Source organism: Schistocerca cancellata, chromosome 12, assembly GCF_023864275.1.
Source record: "Schistocerca cancellata isolate TAMUIC-IGC-003103 chromosome 12, iqSchCanc2.1, whole genome shotgun sequence".
In the NCBI taxonomy this organism is placed as follows: domain Eukaryota; kingdom Metazoa; phylum Arthropoda; class Insecta; order Orthoptera; family Acrididae; genus Schistocerca; species Schistocerca cancellata.
Genome location: NC_064637.1, coordinates 148,429,973 through 148,454,150, shown reverse-complemented (window position 1 = coordinate 148,454,150; position 24,178 = coordinate 148,429,973). Strand labels below are relative to the sequence as shown.

General features: G+C 45.1%; 1 protein-coding gene across 1 annotated transcript in view; it reads left to right on the top strand.

Annotated features, from left to right (window-relative positions):
• LOC126109809 (carbonic anhydrase 1-like) overlaps positions 1 to 24,178 on the top strand; it is a 117,735-nt gene that overhangs the window by 12,674 nt on the left and 80,883 nt on the right. The window contains exon 2 of the mRNA XM_049914869.1: positions 11,773 to 11,811. Coding sequence (XP_049770826.1) covers positions 11,773 to 11,811 — 39 coding nt within the window. The remainder of the gene's footprint in view (positions 1 to 11,772; positions 11,812 to 24,178) is intronic.

The following is a 24,178-nucleotide window of genomic DNA, read 5'->3' as shown; positions in this document are numbered from 1 at the left end:
CTTTTGCTGTCTCGGACAGAATTACAGTGTCATCGGCGAACCTCAAAGTTTTTATTTCTTCTCCATGTATTTTAATACCTACTCCGAATTTTTCTTTTGTTTCCTTTACTGCTTGCTCAATATATAGATTGAATAACATCGAGGAGAGGCTACAACCCTGTCTCACTCCCTTCCCAACTGCTGCTTCCCTTTCATGCCCTTCGACTCTTATAACTGCCATCTGGTTTCTGTACAAATTGTAAATAGCCTTTCGCTCCCTGTATTTTACCCCTGCCACCTTTAGAATTTGAAAGAGAGTATGCCAGTCAACATTCTCAAAAGCTTTCTCTAAGTCTACAAATGCTAGAAACGTAGGTTTGCCTTTCCTTAATCTTTCTTCGAAGATAAGTCGTAGGGTCAGTATTGCCTCAGGTGTTCCAACATTTCTACGGAATCCAAACTTGATCTTCCCAGAGGTCGGCTTCTATCAGTTTTTGCATTCGTCTGTAAAGAATTCGTGTTAGTATTTTGCCACCGTGACTTATTAAACTGATAGTTCAGTAATTTTCACATTTGTCAACACCTGCTTTCTTTGGGATTGGAATTATTATATTCTTTTTGAAGTCTGAGGGTATTTCACCTGTCTCATACATCTTGCTCACCAGATGTTAGAGTTTTTTCAGGACTGGCTCTCCCAAGGCCGTCAGTAGTTCTAATAGAATGTTGTCTACTCCTGGGGCCTTGTTTCGACTGAGGTCTTTCAGTGCTCTGTCAAACTCTTCACGCAGTATTGTGTCTCCCATTTCATCTTCATCTAGATTCTCTTCCATTTCCATAATACTGCCCTCAAGTACATCGACCTTGTATAGACCCTCTATATACTCCTTCCACCTTTCTGCTTTCCCTTCTTTGGTTAGAACTGGGTTTCCATCTGAGCTCTTGATATTCATACAAGTGGTTCTCTTCTCTCCAAAGGTCTCTTTAATCTTCCTGTAGGCAGTATCTATCTTACCCCTAGTGAGATAAGCCTTTACATCCTTACATTTGTCCTCTAGCCATCACTGGTTAGCCATTTTGCACTTCCTGTCGATCTCATTTTTGAGACGTTTGTATTCCTTTTTGCCTGCTTCATTTACTGCATTTTTATATTTTCCCCTATCATCAATTAAATTCAATATTTCTTCTGTTACCCAAGGATTTCTACTAGCCCTCGTCATTTTACTTAGTTGATCTTCTGTTGCCTTCACTACTTCATCCCTCAGAGATACCCATTCTTCTTCTACTGTCTACAAGTCCTGGGCTTGTGATTATCCTTTAACTGTATTAGCTGTGAAGAAATGTTCTTGCGACAATGATTTATGTAGAACAATGTCAGGTCGATACAAATACATTGATATTTCAAAGTAAACCTGCAGTACTGAATTAAAACTGTTAGTTTTTACTTTTTATTGGCACATGATTTCTTTCTCACACGATCTAATTCACCCTGGGTATTAGATATAGGAAAAATTGTTTTTGGTTTTTTTATGACTGGTCTAAAGTTATCCTGAATGACAGTGTAACTTTGAACCAGCACTAAAATTGAATATTTGTTCTAACAGAGCACAGTGAGCATACATTTCCATTTTCCCAGCACTCTATATACACTGATCAAAACAATTAGGGGGTCAGCTGAGACGGCCGGTGTGGCCGAGCGGTTCTAGGTGTTTCAGTCTGAAACCGCGAGACCGCTACGGTCGCAGGCTTGAATCCTGCCTCGGGCATGGATGTGTGTGCTGTCCTTAGGTTTAAGTAGTTAGGTTTAAGTAGTTCTAAGTTCTAGGGAACTGATGACCTCAGATGTTAAGTCCCATAGTGCTCAGAGCTATGTCTACAAATGCTAGAAACGTAGGTTTGCCTTTCCTTAATCTATCTTTTAAGATAAGTCGTAACGTCAGTATTGCTTCAGCGTGTTCCAACATTTCTACGGAATCCAAACTGCTATTTCTCGAGGTCGGCTTCTACCAGTTTTTCCATTCGTCTGTAAAGAATTCGCAATAGTATTTTGCAGCTGTAACTTATTAAACTGATAGTTCGGTAATTATCACATCTGTCAGCCCTGCTTTCTTTGGGATTGGTATTATTATATTCTTCTTGAAGTCTGAGGGTATTTCGCCTGTCTCGTTCATCTTGCTCACCAGATGGGTGAGTTTTGTCAGGACTGGCTCTCCCAAAGCTGTCAGTAGTTCTAATGGAATGTTGTCTACTCCCGGGGCTTTGTTTCGACTCAGGTCTTTCAGTGCTCTGACAAACTTTTCACGCAATATTGTATCTCCCATTTCATCTTAATCTAGATTCTCTTCCATTCTTCATAATATTGTCCTCAAGTACATCGACCTTGTATAGACCCTCTACATACTCCTTCCACCTTTCTGCTTTCCCTTCTTTGCTTAGAACTGGGTTTCCATCTGAGCTCTTGATATTCATACAAGTGGTTCTCTTTTCTGCAAAGGTCTCTTTAATCTTCCTGTAGGCAGTATCTATCTTACCCCTAGTGAGATAAGCCTCTACATCCTTACATTTGTCCTCTAGTCATCCCTGCTTAGCCATTTTGCACTTCCTGTCGATCTCATTTTTGAGACGTTTGTATTCCTTTTTGCCTGCTTCATTTACAGCATTTTTTTACTTTCTCCTTTCATCAATTAAATTCTATATTTATTCTGTTACCCAAGGATTTCTACTAGCCCTCGTCTTTTTACCTACTTTATCCTCTGCTGCCTTCGCTATTTCATCCCTCAAAGCTACCCATTCTTCTTCTACTGTATTTCTTTCCCCCATTCCTGTCAATTGTTCCCTTATGCTCTCCCTGAAACTCTGTACAACCTCTGGTACTTTCAGTTTATTCAGGTCCCATCTCCTTAAATTCCCACCTTTTTGTAGTTTATTCAGTTTTAATCTACACTTCATAACCAATAGATTGTGGTCAGAGTCCACATCTGCCCCTGGAAATGTCTTACAATTTAAAACCTGTTTCCTAAATCTCTGTCTTACCATTATATAATCTATCTGAAACCTTCTAGGATCTCCAGGGTTTTTCCATATATACAACCTTCTTTGATGATTCTTGAACCAAGTGTTAGCTATGATTAAGCTATGCTCTGTGCAAAATTCTACCAGGCGGCTTCCTCTTTCATTTGTTAGCCCTAACCCATATTCACCTACTACGTTTCCTTCTCTTCCTTTTCCTATTGTCGAATTCCAGTCACCCATGACTATTAAATTTTCGTCTCCCTTCACTACCTCAATAATTTCTTTTATCTCATGACACATTTCATCAATTTCTTCATCATCTGCAGAGCTAGTTGGCATATAAACTTGTACTACTGTAGCAGGCGTGGGCTTCGTGTCTATCTTGGCCACAATAATGCGTTCACTATGCTGTTTGTAGTAGCTTAACAGTGGGTATACATTTGCATTTTCCCAGTACTCTATATACACTGGTCAAAACAATTAGGGGATCAGCTGAGATACCTAGGTTCTGAAAAATTGTCAGCGGCTGATTGAACTAAAATGGTTCGACGTCTTTCTGTCGGTTCTACGGAGTGGAGACAACAACATTATGGTCACCGAGATAGTGGTAATAACGGAAAGTTGCTGCAGAGTGGGTTGGTGTTCACTTGTGTTTATTCTACCAAAATAATTACACAAGCAGTTGGGTTCACACAGTGTAGTGAGCAGGTGGTGCAATGCAACAACAACGTGACTTACCCGACGTATGGCATGGAGAGCCATAGGACGGTTGAAAGTGGGACAGACACATAGGGAGGTGGCTGCAGGTATTGGAGTGTCCCACAGTGTAATTTCCAGGACCGGGGCGCGATTTCAGACAACAGGAGATGTTAAAAGAAGGAAAGCCCGATGTCGTCCACGGGTAACATCACCAAGAGATGACCTTCATCTCCGGTTAACAACCCGCCGAGACAGGAGGCTGAATGCAGCTGCGCACACTCCAGACAGCAACAGCCCGCGTAATATTAACACAAAAAGTGCGAAATCACCTTCGAGAATGTGGCCCCTACGCATGGAGGCCTGTGGTGTGTGTCCCATTCAAACCACGACACCGTTTAGCCCGCAGAAAATGGGCGGAGGAACATCGGGATTGGGTCGTAACGCACTGCGCCGGGTGCTGGTCACAGATGAGTCAAGATTTTGTGTTTACCCGGGCAACAGTCGTTCCCTCATCTGGAGAGAACGTGTAACTCCGGATTTCCACAACGAAATTCGGTCTCGAAATCTGGCAGAAAACCCAGAGAGACTCTGGTCATACATAAACCACACCAGTGGCAAGACACAATCCATACCTTCACTGCGCGATAACAACGGTGAAGTCACTGATGACAGTGCCACTAAAGCAGAGTTATTAAACACGGTTTTCCGAAACTCCTTCATCAAAGAAGACGAAGTATATATTACTGAATTCCAATCAAGAACAACTGCCAAGATGAGAAAGATAGAAGTAGATATCCTCGGAGTAACGAAGCAGCTTAAATCACTTAATATGAGCAAGGCCTCCGGTCGAGATTGTATACCAGTCAGGTTTCTTTCAGAGTATGCTGATATAATAGCTCCATATTTAGCAATTATATACACTCCTGGAAATTGAAATAAGAACACCGTGAATTCATTGTCCCAAGAAGGGGAAACTTTATTGACACATTCCTGGGGTCAGATACATCACATGATCACACTGACAGAACCACAGGCACATAGACACAGGCAACAGAGCATGCACAATGTCGGCACTAGTACAGTGTATATCCACCTTTCGCAGCAATGCAGGCTGCTATTCTCCCATGGAGACGATCGTAGAGATGCTGGATGTAGTCCTGTGGAACGGCTTGCCATGCCATTTCCACCTGGCGCCTCAGTTGGACCAGCGTTCGTGCTGGACGTGCAGACCGCGTGAGACGACGCTTCATCCAGTCCCAAACATGCTCAATGGGGGACAGATCCGGAGATCTTGCTGGCCAGGGTAGTTGACTTACACCTTCTAGAGCACGTTGGGTGGCACGGGATACATGCGGACGTGCATTGTCCTGTTGGAACAGCATGTTCCCTTGCCGGTCTAGGAATGGTAGAACGATGGGTTCGATGACGGTATGGATGTACCGTGCACTATTCAGTGTCCCCTCGACGATCACCAGTGGTGTACGGCCAGTGTAGGAGATCGCTCCCCACACCATGATGCCGGGTGTTGGCCCTGTGTGCCTCGGTCGTATGCAGTCCTGATTGTGGCGCTCACCTGCACGGCGCCAAACACGCATACGACCATCATTGGCACCAAGGCAGAAGCGACTCTCATCGCTGAAGACGACACGTCTCCATTCGTCCCTCCATTCACGCCTGTCGCGACACCACTGGAGGCGGGCTGCACGATGTTGGGACGTGAGCGGAAGACGGCCTAACGGTGTGCGGGACCGTAGCCCAGCTTCATGGAGACGGTTGCGAATGGTTCTCGCCGATACCCCAGGAGCAACAGTGTCCCTAATTTGCTGGGAAGTGGCGGTGCGGTCCCCTACGGCACTGCGTAGGATCCTACGGTCTCGGCGTGCATCCGTGCGTCGCTGCGGTCCGGTCCCAGGTCGACGGGCACGTGCACCTTCCGCCGACCACTGGCGACAACATCGATGTACTGTGGAGACCTCACGCCCCACGTGTTGAGCAATTCGGCGGTACGTCCACCCGGCCTCCCGCATGCCCACTATACGCCCTCGCTCAAAGTCCGTCAACTGCACATACGGTTCACGTCCACGCTGTCGCGGCATGCTACCAGTGTTAAAGACTGCGATGGAGCTCCGTATGCCACGGCAAACTGGCTGATACTGACGGCGGTGGTGCACAAATGCTGCGCAGCTAGCGCCATTCGACGGCCAACACCGCGGTTCCTGGTGTGTCCGCTGTGCCGTGCGTGTGATCATTGCTTGTACAGCCCTCTCGCAGTGTCCGGAGCAAGTATGGTGGGTCTGACACACCGGTGTCAATGTGTTCTTTTTTCCATTTCCAGGAGTGTACAACCACTCGCTCACAGAAAGATCCGTACCTAAAGACTGGCACACCAATACCCAAAAAGGGCAGTAGGAGTAATTCGCTGAATTACAGGCCTATATCACTAACGTCGATTTGCAGTAGGGTTTTGGAACATATACTGTATTCGAACATTATGAAGTACCTCGAAGAAAACGATTTGTTGACACATAGCCAGCACGGATTCTGAAAATATCGTTCTTGTGAAACACAACTAACTCTTTATACTCATGAATTAATAAGTGCTATCGACAGGTGATGTCAAAATGATTCCATATTTTTAGATTTCCAGAAGGCTTTCGACACCGTTCCTCAGAAGCGACTTCTAACCAAACTGCGTGCCTACGGAGTATCGCCTCAGTTGTGCGAATGGATTCGTGATTTCCTGTCAGAAAGTTCACAGTTTGTAGTAATAGACGGAAAGTCATAGAGTAAAACAGAAGTAATATCCGGCGTTCCCCAAGGAAGTGTTATAGGCCCTCTATTGTTCCTGATCTATATTAACGACATACGAGACAATCTGAGTAGCCATCTTGGATTGTTTGCAGATTATGCTGTCATTTACCGCCTTGTAAAGTCATCAGATGATCAAAACGACTTGCAAAATCATTTGGATTAGATATCTGTGTGGTACGAAAAGTGGCAATTGACCCTGAATAAGGAAAAGTGTGAAGTTATGCACATGAGTACCCGTACTAAAAGAAATCAGCTAAATTTCGATTACGCGATAACTCACATAAATCTGAAGGCTGTAAATTCAACTAAATACTTAGGGATTACAATTACAAATAACCTAAATTGGAATGATCACATAGATAGTATTGTTGGTAGAGCAAACCAAAGACTGCGATTCATTGGCAGAACACTTGGAAGGTGCAACAGGTCTACTAAAGAGACTGCTTACACGACGCTTGTCCGCCCTATTCTGGAGTACTGCTGTGCGGTGTGGGATCCGCATCAGGTGGGACTGACGGATGACATCGAAAAAGTACAAAGAAGGGCAACTCGTTTTGTATTATCGCGAAATAGGGGAGATAGTCTCCCAGACATGATACGTGGATTGGAGTGGCAATCATTAGAACAGGGGCGTTTTTCGTTGCGACGGGATCTCCTCATGAAATTTCAATCACCAGTTTTCTCCTCCGATTGCGAAAACATTCTGTTGGCACTCACCTACATAGGTAGAAATTATCATCACGATAACATAAGAGAAATCAGGGCTCGCACAGAAAAATTTAAGTGCTCTTTTTTCCCGCGTGATGTTCGAGAGTGGAACGGTAGAGAGACAGCTTGAAGGTGGTTCATTGAACCCTCTGCCAGGCACTTTATTGTGAATAGCAGAGTAATCACGTAGATGTAGATGTAGAACAGTCCTGCAGAAAAATTTAAGTGCTCTTTTTTCCCGCGTGATGTTCGAGAGTGGAACGGTAGAGAGACAGCTTGAAGGTGGTTCACTGAACCCTCTGCCCGCCACTTTATTGTGAATAGCAGAGTAATCACGTAGATGTAGAACAGTCCTGCTTGTGTGCAGGAAACATCACCACATCGTGGTGGTGGACGAATGGTGTGGGTTGGAGTCAGTATTGCAGAACGTACGGAGCTCTATGCGATTCAGATGGCGCTTTGATTGCTCAGAGGTATAGAGACGAGATCCTTCGACCTTTTGTTGTGCCCTACGCTGGTGCCACACGAGACAGGTTCCTCCTGGTGGACGATAACGCTTGTCCCCACAGAGCTGTACTGATGGACAACATGCTTGAATCTGAGGGAATTGAATGAATGGAGAGGCCAGCTCGTTCACCGGACGTAAACCCGATTGAGCCTGTCTGGGATGCACTTGGCATACTCATTGCAGCCAGACCAGCACCTCCCACAACGGTTGCAGAGCTGGATATTGCACTCATGGAAGAATGACCAAATATCCCTCGAGAGCTGATTGATAACCTCACACTATCCATTCCATGCAGGTGTGCAACTACACTGGCCGTCCGAGGTGATCACATACCATATTAGAGGGCAACGAGAATGAATGTTTCACTATTATGGTAACCCCACTGTGCTTCGCTCTACGTATACGACATGTAAACCTCAAGTAAAGAGTTGACACAGCAAAATATCGTACCGTATCAAACACAAATGACAACTGTAACCGATATCTGACGTTCACCAAGATAGTGTTATAGGTCCTTTGCTGTTCCTTATCTACATTAACGATTTTGGAGACAATCAGAGCAGCCGTCTTCGGTTGTTTGCAGATTACGCTGTCGTTCATCGACTAATAAAGTCATCAGAAAACCAAAACAAACTGAAAAACGATTTAGAAAAGATATCTGAATGGTGCGAAAAGTAGCAGTTGACCCTAAATAACTAAAAGTGTGATGTCATCTACATGAGTGCTAAAAGCAACTCGTTAAACTTCGGTTACATGACAAATCAGTCTAATCTAAAAGCCGTAAATTGAACTAAATACCTAGATATTACAATTACGATTAACTTAAATTGGAAGGAACACACAGAAAATGTTGTGGGGAAGCTAACCAAAGACTACGTTTTATTGGCAGGACACACAGAAAATGTAACAGATCTACTAAGGAGACTGCCTACACTACGCTTGTCCGTACTCTTTTAGAATAGTGCTGCGCGATGTGGAATCCTTACCAGACAGCACTGACGGAGTACATCGAAAAAGTTCAAAGAAGTGCAGCACGTTTTGTATTATCGCGAAATATGAGAGAGGGTGTCACTGAATTGATACAGGATCTGGGCCGGACAACATTAAAACAAAGAGGTTTTTCGTTGCGACGGAATCTTCTCACAAAATTCCAATCACCAACTTTCTCCTCCGAATGCGAAAATATTTTTTTGACACCGACATACATAGGGAGGAACGATCACCAAGATAAAATAAGGGGAATCAGAGCTCGTACGGAAAGATGTAGGTGTTCATTCTTACAGCGCGCTATACGTGGTTGGAATATTAGAGAATTGCGAAGGTGGTTCGATGAACACTCTACCAGGCACTGGAGTGTGACTTGCAGAGTATCCATGTAGATGTAGATGTAAGGGGCGATCAGAAAGTTTTCCTTCGAAGACCGTACAATCCAGAATCGTTACACCTGTCAGGCATAATCGCCATGATTGGAATAAGAGAGAATTGTGCAGGTGGTTCGATGAACCCTCTACCAGGCACTTAAGTGTGAATTGCAGAGTATCCATGTAGATGTAGATGTAAGGGGCGATCAGAAAGTTCTCCTTCGAAGGCTGTACAGTCCAGAATCGGTATGCCTGTCAGGCATAATCGCCATGAGCACTGAGGAAATCATCCCACCAGGGCACCATGTTGAAGATACCCGTTTGGTGAAACGACGTGTCCTGATGCGTGAAGAAGTCCGTAACTGCCTGCTGCACATACCTTCAAGGGAATTTTTTAAGAGACGGAAGGCATAAGGTAGAGATCGATATTATAGGGTGGGTGCTCAAGTGTCTCTCACTTGAGATGTTGTATCTTCTCCATTACCACATTTACGATACGGGGTCGCGCGTCATCGTGTAGCAGCAGACCCAGCACGGAACTTGGAGCACCATTCCACATCGGTGGTTTTTGTCAGACATCCTACCCCATGCACATTCTTCATTCTCCAATGGATGTCTACTGGTGTTTGTCTTTCAGCAGCCAAGAAAAGAATAACAGCATGTTGGTCCTGTGCAAGGAAGAAGCCTCCCAGTGTCGATTACACAATGAAAAATCAGTACAGTCGGGCGCCCCCTGGGCCACTTTGCATATTAGCAGCCCCTGATTCTCCCACCACCGGTCAACACAGAAGTAGTAATCTTCCCGATGGGTCTATTTAAGACAGCTTGTTATGATCTCGATAAATACTGAGGGATTTTCGTGTGCCAAAGGGACCTTACTGGCTGATTTATGTGCGGAATATAAATGTGACGTCCTTTTAGTACAAGAGACTCACCGAGGCTACAATAGCCATCGGCCCAAAATTGCAGGCATGGAACTTGTTCTGGAACGGCCCCGTGATAAATATGGTAGTGCCATTTTCAGAAGGCCAAACCTGAATGCCAGTATAGTGCGATGGTCAACCGTCCTTCATCTGCCATCGCGGCAAACTGAAATGGTGGACTCACAATGGAAGTGATGGACTGGCAACGACATCTGGCGTAATTTCCATGAACTGCACCAAATTGAGCGCACAATTTGAAAGCTATTGCCCCAATAGAATACTTGTAGGTTCAGAATTCAATCGGGTGACTTATCGTGTAGTTCTAGGCCAAATGACGTTGTTTAAACAATGATATTATACAAAAATTTTACTCTGTGTGTGAGTAGGCCAGCAATAGTAATCAGATGAGTGAGAATCAGGAAAACTTGTACTGGTGCAAGTTGCCTCTGTAAAATTCTCTGGCAATAATGATGCTGTGTAGTAGAACTGCAGTAACTGGCTTCGACAGGCAGCAGCGCCGTTCAAGGCAAAAAAAACATGCAATGGATACTCTTTCTGCTCTGGTAACTTTATCCCACCTTACCCTATTTTTTTTCTTTCCCCTCCTTTCCTTCTAATTTTTCTCCCTTTCACAATTGCTCTCTCTCTCTCTCGTGATGACTGGGTGTTGTGTGACGTCCTTAGGTTAGTTAGGTTTAAGTAGTTCTAAGTTCTAGGGGACTGATGACCATAGATGTTAAGTCCCAAAGTGCTCAGAGCCATTTGAATCATTTTCTCTCTCTCTCTCTCTCTCTCTCTCTCTCCCTCTCTCCCTCGCCCCTTCCTCTTTTCTCTGTATCTTTTTCTTCTCTATCTGTATACCCCACTATTTTTGTTTTTCCCTCTCCTTTTGCCTTGTCTCTCACTTATTCTCTTTCTTTGTCGCCTGCTTTCTATTCCTTTTACTCTTAGTATTTTCTCTATTTCTCTTCAATTGTATCTACCTTTCTAACTTACTTTATTTCTGTCTAATTGACTGTCTTTGTCTGTAGTTCTATCTCTCTCTATGCATATTTAACTCACCCTAATTCTCTCTCTCTCTCTCTCTCTCTCTCTCTCTCTCTCCACACACACACACACACACACACACACACACACACACACACACACACTATACATGGAGATCAGAAGCAGTCTGAAAAGCTTGTAAAGGTGTGCAGGGTAGGTTGTGCTCAGAAATAGTGCTTAAAAATTCGATATATTGTGCCATTTCTGAGTTAATTATCACTGAGGTTACTATTGTGTGTGCAAATTCGAGCGGCCTGCCAGGGAATGTGTCGCCAGATGTGTATTCGTTTGGTTTCCTAAACAGAGTGATAACAAGAATTGGACATAGGACAGCAGTTTGGATCAAATCTGTGTCAAAGGCTGAGCGGTGTCATGCGCTATCATTTATGCTGTGAGAACAGCTTTCACTAACTGTATCTGGCGGGCCACTTGAATATGTGCATGTAACGGCCTGATTGGCTAACTTCAATGCTAAGTAGCTCGAAAACGGCGCAATGTATAGAATTTTTTCTTAAAAATTACTTCTCATCACAACCTGTGCTGCAACATCCTTACAAGCTTTTCAGGCTGTTTCTGACTGCCCTCTATGTACACAAAGTAATGAATGTATATTCAACAGCTTACAACGAGTTGTAGGAGAAGAGACTTATGCTAGTAATACACATTTCTACATAGGCTACTCATCACAGTTGAAAATATTTTAACGTTCTTTTTCCGTTTATTTCAGGAAAAGCCCAGGTGGATTTTTCATACGAAGGAGAATATGGTGAGTACCATTCAGCATGCCACCTAATTCACAGAGTGAAGAAGCCAAGTGTGAGGAGAAACATCTAATACAGAGAAGTAGCAAATTATTATTATTATTATTATTATTATTCTATATCGTCATTGTTTATGCTGAAGTTTTTCCAGCCAAAGGAAACAGTGTCGCACTGCTATATCTGAATATCAATACTCTTTCCCTTTCGTACTGTTGCCTTTTTTCTTATCTGGGGTTATTTCCTTATTGTGTGAGCATACATGTTGGAAACTATTAAAAGTATTTTTTCATCATATGATCATTTCGTCGAACTGTACCAACTTCTATTGTTGAACGCCAATTCTGTCGCCTTAAGCGTAAGGTGGAATGCTTCTACGTGTTTTCAGTGTTTGTTTTTTTAAACAAGAAATCCATTACTTTTTCTCCAGAAAACTGTCCCACGATTAGTTCGAGACAAATAGCTGTTAGTCATAAAATGATTCTATGAATTGTGATGGACTCTTATCCACGTCTGTATTGTGTTTATTACTGCTATACTCTGATGTGACAAAAAGTCATGGGATACCGATACGCAGATACAAGGGTCGTTTGAAAAGTCAGTGGAAAAATAAAAACTATACTTACGTGTTTGGGGTTAACCTTTTTTATTTTTCTACATACCCTCCTTTTAGACTTATACACTTCGTCCAACGCTGTTCGAATGTGTTCATCCCTTCCTAATAATAGGAATTGTCCAAGTCCACAAAACAGCTACTAGTTGCTGCAATCGCCCCCTCGTTTGAATAAAATCTTTGTCCCGCCAGCCATTTCTTCAAATTGTGGAACAAATGGCAGTCCGAGGGAGCCAAGTCTGAAGAATAGGGGGTATGTGAAACGAGTTGGAATCCTATTTTCCGTAATTTTGCGACCACAAATGTTGAGGTGTGTGCTGATGCATTGTTATGATATAAAAGGACTCTTTTGCGGTCCATTCGCCGGCGTTTTTGTTGCAGCTCGGTTTTCAAACGGTCCAGTAACTATGGATAATATGCACCTGTAACAGTTTTACCCTTTTACAGATAGTCGATGAGGATTATCCCTTGTGAAACTCAATAGACAGTCGCCATAACCTTTCCGGACGAGGGAATGGTCTTCGCCTTCTTTGGTGCAGATTCTCCCTTGCTAACCCAATGTTTAGATTGTTCTTTGGTCTCAGGAGTATAGTAATCTATCCATGCAGATTCTTCCTGGACAGCTGCAAACAATCCTTGCAACACTTCCCACGATTCCATGTTTGGTCAAGCGCGAGTATTCGCGGAACCCATCTTGCAGATAGCTTTCTCATGTACAAATGTTTATGCAAAATATTATGTACCCGTTCATTCGAGATCCCCACAGCACTAGCAATCTCACGCACCTTAACTCTTCTGTCATCCATCACCATATCATGGATTTTATCAATGATTTCTGGAGTCGTAGCCTCCACAGGGCGTCCAGAACGTTCAGCATCACTTGTGCCCATATGGCCACTCCGAAAATTTTGAAACCACTTATAAACTGTTCTAATCGAAGGTGCAGAGTCACCGTAATGTTTATCAAGCTTCTCTTTAGTCTCCTGAGGCGTTTTGTCTTTCATAAAGCCATGTTTAATCGCTACACGAAATTCTTTTTCGTCCCTTTTTTGACAATCACTCGACTTCCTTGATTCACACGAATGCCAAACACAAAGGAATAGACCAATATGGCTGAAACTTGGTGTGCATTCTTTCCAAAGATGCTACTAACTAAACATGACATCGATACGCGCTCTCTCTCGGACTTTGCACGGACTTTTCAAACGCCCCTCGTATATGGATGGCAGTAGAACCTCATTCACAATGTATAAAAGGAGAGTGCATTGGCAGAGTTGTCATTTGTAGTCGGGTGATTCGTATGTAAAGATTTCTGATATGGTTATGGTCACTCAATGGGAATTAACAGATTTTGAACGCGTAGTTTTAGCTAGACGCATGGGACATGCCATTTCGGAAATGATTAGGGAGTCAGATATTCTTCGATCCACAATGTCAAGAGGGCGCTGAGAATACCAAGTTTCAAGCGTTAGCTCTCACCACAGCTAAAGCAGCGCCAACGGCCTTCACTTAACTGTTGTAACTGCGACCAGGACGGTCGCCGGGTAGCAATGACAGAAGGCGCGGCGGGAGAGGACGGACACAACCAACGAAGGAAAGAACGAGTACAACGAGATCGAACAACGGAGTCACAAGGAAACAAACTCGTACACGAACCAGGAAGTAGCAGTCTAGCGCAAAGCGAGGTGTAAACCGACGTAAGCGAGATTAGACTGACTGGATGAGTTTTTTTTTCTTTATTGGCAGCAGCTTAGTACGCTGCTCTACAGCCTACAAACTTTTTTTAAAAAAACGGAAGAAGAAAAGAAACAAGAAAAAAAGGCGATAAAACGGTGACAAAGTGTAAAATGGCGAAAAAATGCGGAAAGTTAAAACAGAAAGCAAAAGGGGTTGGCAATGTTAATAAAAGACACAGGAATCGGACAAGTAACATAGTATACACACAATTAAAAAACATGGCGACAGTCTGGTTTCTTTTCGCAAGGGATAAAAAGCATACCCAGCGACAGAATGATGGCCGTTCGCAACACTTCCCAAAAAACACAACACGCCACACTCACTGTAAAACACTGCACGAAAATGGCGGCACAGAGATGACACTCCCGAGCCGAAGGCAGATGGGGGGGGGGGGGGACCTGGAGGAGGGGGAAGAACAAGGAGGGAGGAAGGAAAAACGAAAAAGGAGGGGAGGAAGGAGGTAGAGGACTCATAAAGGGGGAGAGGGACAGGGCAGACGCGAGAGGGAATGAGAGGAGGCAGAGGAGGGAAATGCAAAAGGACTCCCGGGAGAGAAGGGGGCAGAGAGAGGCGAGGTGGGGAAAAAAGAGGAAGGAAGGGGGGGAGAGGGAGCCCGGGAAAATGACAAAGGAGGGGGAGTGAGGATCAGAATTGATAGGAGGGATAAATGGAGGGAGAGAGGGCATCATCCGGGAGGGGGAGTTGATGGAAGCCACCTTGGGAAAGGAGATGAAGGGTGTAGAGATGGAGGGTAGAGGGGACACAACAGTGAAGATGTGGCAGGGGCCGGGGATGGGAGAGGAGAGGAGCAACCAGGGGGTGAGGGGGATCAAGGCGGCAGGAGGTGTAGAGGATGCGGATATGTTCAAGGAATAGGAGCAGATGGGGGAAAGGAATGAGATCATAGAGGATCCGCGTGGGGGACGGGAGGCATATGCAGAAGGCGAGGCGGAGTGCATGATGCTCAAGGATCTGGGGGGCAGATATCCAGGCAGGACTGGCATAACAGAGGATGGGACGGATTAAGGATTTGTAGGTGTGGAGGATGGTAGAGGGGTGCAACCCCCATGTCCGGCCAGAGAGGAGTTTGAGGAGTCAGAGGCGGTTGTGGGCTTTGGATTGGATGGAGCGGAGGGATCCAGGTGAGGTGACCGTCAATGGTGAGGCCAAGGTAGGTGAGGGTGAGGGTGAGGTGGACAGGACGGGTGCAGACAGTAAGGGAGAAATCCAGGAGCCGGAAGGAGCGAGTGGTACGACCTATGATGATTGCCTGGGTCTTGGAAGGATTGATTTTCAGGAGCCACTGGTTACACCATGCAGCAAAAAGGTCAAGGTGATTCTGGAGAAGGCGTTGGGACTGTTAGAGGGTAGGAGCGAGGGCGAGGAATGCAGTGTCATCAGCATATTGCAAGAGGTGTATTGGAGGGGGGGGGGGTGTTGGGGCATATCTGCCGTGTACAGGAGGTAGAGGAGAGGGGAGAGGACAGAGCCCTGGGGCACACCTGCAGAGGGGTAGAAGGTGTGGGAATTGGCATTATGGATGGTAACATAGGAGGGGCGTTGGGAGAGGAAGGAGGCCATCAGACGGATGTAGTTGATAGGAAGGGCGTAGGTTTGGAGTTTAAACAGGAGACCAGGATGCCAGACACGGTCGTAGGCCTTTTCGAGGTCGAGGGAGACAAAAATGGCGGAGCGATGGGAGTTAAGCTAGAGGGAGAGGAGATGAGTGAGGCGGAGGAGTTGGTCATCAGCAGAGAAGGAAGGTCGAAAGCCACATTGGGTGTTGGGAAGGAGGTGGTTTTGGCGGAGGTGGTGATGGATGCATCAGGAAAGGATGGATTCCAAGAGCTTGCTGAACACCGATGTGAGACAGATAGGACGACAGGAAGAGGCATCAGATGGAGGCTTGTTGGGTTTGGAGAACATCAGGATACAGGAGGTTTTCCACAGGTCGGGATCGAAGCCAGTGGCAAGGATGACATTGTAGAGGGTGGCAAGGACTGAAAGGAAGGAGAGAGGGGAGTGTTTGAGGTGGCGGTAGGTAATGCAGTCGTGGCCAGGAGCAGTGTTGCGTTTAGTGTGGAGTGTGAGGCTGATGTCCTGTGTAGTGATGGGAGTGTTACGTGCAGATGGTGGGGTGTGACCCAAGTACTGGAAGCTAGGAGCAAGGGGAGGAACAGAGATATTCGTACGGTCCATGACGTCAGGGAAGAGGGAATAATCAAAGTGGGGATCATCTGGGATGGAAAAAACATCGGAGAGGTGAGAGGCAAAGTGGTAGGCCTTACTGAGGTTGGCAGGAAAGGGACGGTCATTAAGGAGGAGAGGGTACTGGAGGGTGGGACTGGATGAGCGAGTGGCCGGCGCTTAAGTACGCTCTCGGGGGCGCCGCTATCGGCCGCTGGGACCACGTGTTCCACTGTGGCGCCCCCACACTAAAAGCGGGCCAGGACGCGCGCGCCGCCACAGCTTAAGGCGCGATGGTGCAGAGACCTCTAGGGGTCTTCGACGTCCATGACGTCTGGCGCGGATTCAGGTTAACGACCGAGAGTAGCCGCATCTGCATAGAGTTGTCAGTGCTAACAGACATGCAATTCTGTGTAAAATAACCGCAGAAATCAACATGGGACGTCCGACGAATGTGTCCGTTTGGACAGTGCGGCGGTATATGCGTTAATGGGCTATGGCAGCAACGACGGAAGCGAGTGCCTTTGCAAACAGCACGCTATCGATTGCAGCGCCTCTCCTGAGCTGGTGACCATATTGGTTGGACCCTAGCCGACTATAATACTGCGGACTAAATGTACCTGTACATAAGAAAAGAGTATTGCAATTACTGTTCTGCTAACTTCCAGTCCCACTAGATGAGTATCATTTCTACTTTCTCTTCGTTGGTGTACATTCTACTCACACAACTCGTCAACTGACGATGGTTGACGGAATGACGGGTGTGCATTCCACTTATGTTTACATTTGTCCTCTGCCAGCGTCAGCACGTGAATGTGTTCCATTACCCCGAGTACCTGCACTAAGCGCTGGGAGCGTCAACGTCAATGTTGTGTAATGTAATTAATAACGTTGTGTTTCAGTGAGTGGTACACTGTGATACATTTTTGAATAGGTCTTTAGCAGAGGAAATGAATTACCGAATAAATAATACAGGGTTCCATTTTAAAAAGTCATATCACTGTTCATATCTTTGCAAAAAACAAAGCCACAACGAAGGCAATCATGCAGGGCTAAAGAACATTTTGTAATTTGCATCTGGACAAACAGTTATTTAGGGTGGTGAAGATAAATGGGACACCTTGTACAGTGTACAGATAAAGATGCTACATGTGTAACTATACAATAGAAGGCTAGTTATTGACACATTAGAGAAATCCATGCACTTTCAAAACTCTGATAACTGGAATAATGAAGTTTTCACAAACAGATGGACTTACGAGGTTTTCATTTCCCACCTTCGGTATTTTTATTCATCTTAACACTTGTATCAACAGAGATACTGATGGTACGGTTATTTTAAATGGAACGATCTAATTTTTAACTGCATTCTAAAGCTTTTCAAAAGATGTACCGTACATGAATGACGGTGTTGAAACTTTTCGCAAAACTATACGAGAATGGTGCTAAAATTGAAAGGCAGCGCGGATGGAATCGGCTACTGCGGTATAAACACTGCCGGATGGGACTCTCCTGCCAGTGTATCAACCGGGTGCATATTAGTTTTGTGTACTACATGACATTAACAGTTACATTACACAATACATATTAGGAGTAATCAAATCGCGAAGAAAGTTGCACAGGTCACACCAATATTCAAGAAAGGTAGTAGGAGTAATCCACTAAATTACAGGCTCATATCGTTAACGTTGATACGCAGCAGGATTTAGGAACATATGTTGTATTCGAACATTATGAATTACCTCGAAGGAAACGGTCTATTGACACACAGTCAACATGGGTTTAGAAAACATCGTTCCTGTGAAACGCAACTTGCTCTTTATTCACATGAAGTGTTGAGTGTTATTGACAAAGGATTCCAGAGCGATTCCGTATTTCTGGATTTCCGGTAGGCTTTTGAAACTGTACCACACAAGCAGCTTGTAGTGAAATTGCGAACTTATGGAATATCGTCTCAGTTATGTGAGTGGATTTGCGATTTCCTGTCAGAGAGGTCACAGTTCGTAGTAACTGACGGAAAGTCATCGAGTAAAACAGAAGTGATCTCTGGCGTTCCCGAAGGTAGTGTTATAGGCCTTTGCTGTTCCTTATCTATATAAACGATTTAGGAGACGATCTTAGCAGCCGTCATCGGTTGTTTGCAGATGACGCTGTCGTTTATCGACTAATAAAGTCATCAGAAGATCGAAACAAATTGCAAAACGATTTAGAAAAGATATCTGAATGGTGCGAAAAGTGGCAGTTGACCCTGAATAACGAAAAGTGTGAGGTCATCCACATGAGTGCTAAAAGCAACTCGTTAAACTTCGGTTACACGATAATAAATCAGTCTAATCTAAAAGCCGTAAATTCAACTGAATACCTAGGTATTACAATTACGAACAACTTAAATTGGAAAGAACACGGAGAAAATGTTGTGGGGAAGGGTAACCAAAGATTGCGTTTCATTGGCAGGACACTTAGAAAATGTAACAGACCTACTAAGGAGACTGCCTACACTACGCTTGTCCGCCCTCTTTTAGAATACTGCTGCGTGGTGTCGGATCCTTACGAGATACGACTGACGGAGTACAATCGAAAAAGTTACAGAAAGGCAGCACGTTTTGTATTATCGCGAAACATGGGAGGGAGTGTCACAGAAATGATACAGGATTTGGGACGGAATCTTCTCACGAAATTCCAATCACCAACTTCCTCCTCCGAATGCGAAAATATTTTGTTGACACCGACCTACATAGGGAGGAACGATCACCACGATAAAATAAGGGAAATCAGAGCTCGTACGGAAAGATATAGGTATTCATTCTTTCCGCGCGCTATACGAGATCGGAATAATAGAGAATTGTGAAGGCGGTTCGATGAACCCTCTGTCAGGCACTTAAATGTGATTTGCAGAGTATCCATGCAGATGTAGATGTAGATGTAGATATGAAACCTGCAAAATCGTCTATTTAAATGTTCTCGAATGAAGGCAATTCCCCAAATCTTGAACGACGCTGTCATTACTCTCTTACACAAGGAAGGAGGCAGACAACATAAGACGACGTGCTGCAAAGTAACGCTTCCGAGGTTTTTTATTCTGTTCTCAGTATCGTTTGAGGTATTACATGGCATGCATATTACTCGGTCGACTTCCCCGTTTCGTTAACGCAGGCTGCAACCCTCTGCCGCTGTAATCCATTCATTGTGAGGACAATCCTGATGTAAACATTGCACTGAGGTGACGGAAGCCATGGTTCACCTCCTAATATCGTGTCGGTCTTCATTTTGTAGTACAGCGGCTCGATACATGACATGAACTCAACAAGTGGTTGGAAGTCTCCTACAGAAATATTGAGCCATGCTGCTTCTAGACACGTCCATAACTGCGAGAGTATTGGGTGTGCAGGAGTTTATGCACGAACTCAATTATGTCCCATAATTGTTAGATGGGATTCATGTATGGCGAACTCTGTGGCGACATCATTTACTCCAGTTGTCCAGAATGTTCCTCAAACCAATCGGGAAAATTTTCTGCGTGGTGACATGTTTGCGAACATGAATGGTTGCAAATGGTCTTCGAGTAGCCGAAATAACCATTTCTAGTCAATCATCGGTTCAGTTGGAACATAGGACGCAACTCACTCCGTGTAAAGACAGCCCACATTATGGAGCAACCACCAGACTGCACAGTGCCTTGATGACAATTCGGGTCCATAGCTTCGTGGGGTCAGCGCCACATTCGAACCCACCATGAGCTCTTACCAACTGAAATCGGGACTCATCTGACCAGGCCACAGTTCTTAGCCGTCTAGGGTCCAACCGATGTGGTCACAAGCCCCGGAGATGACGTGCCATTAGCAAAGGCATTCGCATCAGTCGTCTGCTGCCATAACCCTATCTATCTATGAGGTGCATTCAAGTTTTAATGCCTCCGATTTTTTTCTCCGGACTGGAAAGAGATGGAAACATGAGCATTGTATTAAAATGAGGCCGCGTTCATTGTCAATATGTCCCAGAGATGGCAGCACCGTATGGCAGATGGAATTTTACTGCCAGCGGCGAGAATGAGAACTGTTTTAAATACTTAAAATGGCGACGTTTTCCTTACTTGAACAGCGTGCAATCATTCGTTTTCTGAATTTGCGTGGTGTGAAACCAATTGAAATTCATCGACAGTTGAAGGAGACATGTGGTGATGGAGTTATGGATGTGTCGAAAGTGCGTTCGTGGGTGCGACAGTTTAATGAAGGCAGAACATCGTGTGACAACAAACTGAAACAACCTCGGGCTCGCACAAGCCGGTCTGACGACACGATCGAGAAAGTGGGGAGAATTGTTTTGGGGGATTGCCGAATGACTGTTGAGCAGATCGCCTCCAGAGTTGGCATTTCTGTGGGTTCTGTGCACACAATCCTGCATGACGACCTGAAAATGCGAAAAGTGTCATCCAGGTGGGTGCCACGAATGCTGACAGACGACCACACGGCTGCCCGTGTGGCATGTTGCCGAGCAATGTTGACGCGCAACGACAGCATGAATGGGACTTTCGTTTCGTCGGTTGTGACAGTGGATGAGACGTGGATGCCATTTTTCAATCCAGAAACAAAGCTCCAGTCAGCTCAATGGAAGCACACAGATTCACCGCCACCAAAAAAATTTCGGGTAACCGCCAGTGCTGAAAAAATGATGGTGTCCATGTTCTGGGACAGCGAGGGCGTAATCCTTACCCATTGCGTTCCAAAGGGCACTACGGTAACAGGTGCACCCTACGGAAATGTTTTGAAGAACAAATTTCTTCCTGCACTGTAACAAAAACGTCCGGGAAGGGCTGCGCGTGTGTTGTTTCACCAAGACAACACACCCGCACATCGAGCTAACGTTACGCAACAGTTTCTTCGTGATAATAATTTTGAAGTGATTCCTCATGCTTCCTACTCACCTGACCTGGCTCCTAGTGACTTTTGGCTTTTTCCAACAATGAAAGACACTCTCCGTGGCCGCACATTCACCAGCCGTGCTGCTATCGCCTCAGCGATTTTCCAGTGGTCAAAACAGACTCCTAAAGAAGCCTTCGCCGCTGCCTTGGAATCATGGCGTCAGCGTTGTGAAAAATGTGTACGTCTGCAGGGCGATTATGTCGAGAAGTAACGCCAGTTTCATCGATTTCGAGTGAATAGTTAATTAGAAAAAAAAATCGGAGGCCTTAGAACTTGAATGGACCTCGTATATCCGGATCCTGCTCCAGCTACTGCCGGGTCTGGGTGCTGACGAGTCCTCTCCATTTGGCTTGGTCCCCCCACCACTTTTCTTCCTCCACTTGCTGCCAGGTCACACCTCTCCTTTCCACAGATATTCTCACTCCCATTTACCACCGTGTTCTTGGGCGCCCTCTAGGTCTTTTTCCATCCATCTTTAATTCTTCCATAATTTTGGGGAGTCTCTGCCCATGCATCATCTTAACATGCCCATACCATCTTAATTTCCTTTTTTCAATTTTTTATCTCATACTTTCTTTTTTAAGGTCCTTTCTAATCTCTACATTCCTTATTCTGTCCATTCTTGTTTTTCCCTTAACTGCTCTGAGAAATTTCATTCCCCCTGCTTGCAGTCTGTTCCAGTCCCTTTCTGTCATTGTCCATGCTTCTCCACCATAGGTGACAATAGGAAAGTAATAGTTCTTATACATAATGAGTTTTGGTTTTTCTGAAACTTCCTTATTCCAAATCAGGCGGTTTATTGTTTGGTGGAAATTTCCTCCCTTCTGTAACCTCCTATTGACAACGGCCTTGCCGCAGTGTATACACCGGTTCCCGTCAGATCACCGAAGTTAAGCGCTGTCAGGCGTGGCCGGCGCTTGGATCGGTGACCATCCGGGCCGCCATGCGCTGTTGCCATTTTTCGGGGTGCACTCAGCCTCGCGATGCGAATTGAGGAGCTACTCGACTGGATAGTAGCGGCTCCGGTCAAGAAAACCATCGTAACGACTGGGAGAGCGGTGTGCTGACCCCACGCCCCTCCTATCCGCATTCTTAGCTGAGGATGACACGGCGGTCGTATGGTCCCAATGGGCCACTTGTGGCCTGAAGACGGAGTGCTGTAACCTCCTATTAATTTGGTTTGTTATTCTTCCATACCTAGATATTTCACTCCGTAAATAAGTGAAACCTTCTACCACTTTGAGGGGTTCTCCATTCAAGGTAATATTTCTGTTGATCCCTTTCTCTCTTCCAAATACCGTTTCTTCACTCTTATCTTTATTAATTTTTAATCCACGCCTTTTCATTATTTCCTTCCACGCATCAAGTTCTAACTGTACATCTACCTCTTTATCGGACCATATTACTTTTTGTCTTTTTCTTTTACGATATATTTAACTGCCCTATCCATTCCCTCCATCACAACATTAAAAAGTGCAGGATGTAGAATATTTCCTTACTTAAGTCCTTGTCTTGTTTCGAAGTATTCAGAGTCCCCCAATGGTGTTCTAATTCTACAATTGTGTCCTCTGTACATTGTCTTTATTACATTAATGTATCCATCTTCTATGTCTATCTTCTTCATTTCTTCCTAGAGTCTTTCCCTGTTAACTGAGTCATATGCCTTTTCTTTGTCTATAAAAACCATTATCACCCTTTTGTTATATTCCCAACTTTTTTTCCATCAGTTGACGGATGGAAAATATCACGTCGATCGTGCTTCTTCCTTTCCTAAACCCATGCTATAACCCATTAACGCCAGATTTCGCCACCCTGTCCAAACGGATACGATCATCATCCGTACCACATTGATTTCTGGATTTATTTCACGCAGAGTTGCTTGTCTGTCAGCACTGACAATTCTACGCAAATGCCGCTGCTCTCGGTCGTTAAACGAAGGCCGTCGGCCACTACGTTGTACATGGTGAGAGGCAATGCCTGATTTCTCAGCACACTCTTGATACTGTGTGTCTCGGAATATTGAGTTCCCTAACGCATTTCGAAATGGAATGGCCCATGTGTCTAGCTGTAACAACCATTTCGCATTCAAAGTCAGTTAATTCGGATCGTGCCACCATAATCACGTCGGGAACCTTTTCACACGAATCACCTGAGCACATATGGCAGCTCCGCCGATGCATTGCCCTTTTATACCTTGTGTACGCGACACTACCCCTATCTGTATATGTGCATATCACTCTCAAATGTTTTGCCACCTCTGCGTATGCTACATATCCGTCCGCGTTCGCTGTTATCTCACTGGGTTTATTTCCTATATACACTACTGGCCATTAAAATTGCTACACCACGAAGATGACGTGCTACAGACGCGAAATTTAACCAACAGGAAGAAGGTACTGTGATATGCAAATGATTAGCTTTTCAGAGCATCCACACAAGGTTGGCACGGTGGCGACACCTACAACGTGCTGACATGAGGAAAGATTCCAACCGATTTCTCATACACAAACAGCAGTTGACCGGCGTTGCCTGGTGAAACGTTGTTGTGAAGCCTCGTGTAAGGAGGAGAAATCCGTACCATCACGTTTCCGACTTTGATAAAGGTCGGATTGTAGCCCATCACGATTGCGCTGTATCGTATCGCGACATTGCTGCTCGCGGTGGTCGAGATCCAATGACTGTTAGCAGAATATGGAATCGGTGGGTTCAGAAGGGTAACACGGAACGCCGTGCTGAATCCCAACGGCCTCGTATCACTGGCAGTCAAGGTGGAAGGCATCTTATCCGCATGGCTGTAACGGATCGTGCAGCCACGTCTCGATCCCTGAGTCAACAGATGGGGACGTTTGCAACACAACAACCATCTGCACGAACAGTTCGACGACGTTTGCAGCAGCACGGACTATCAGCTCGGAGACC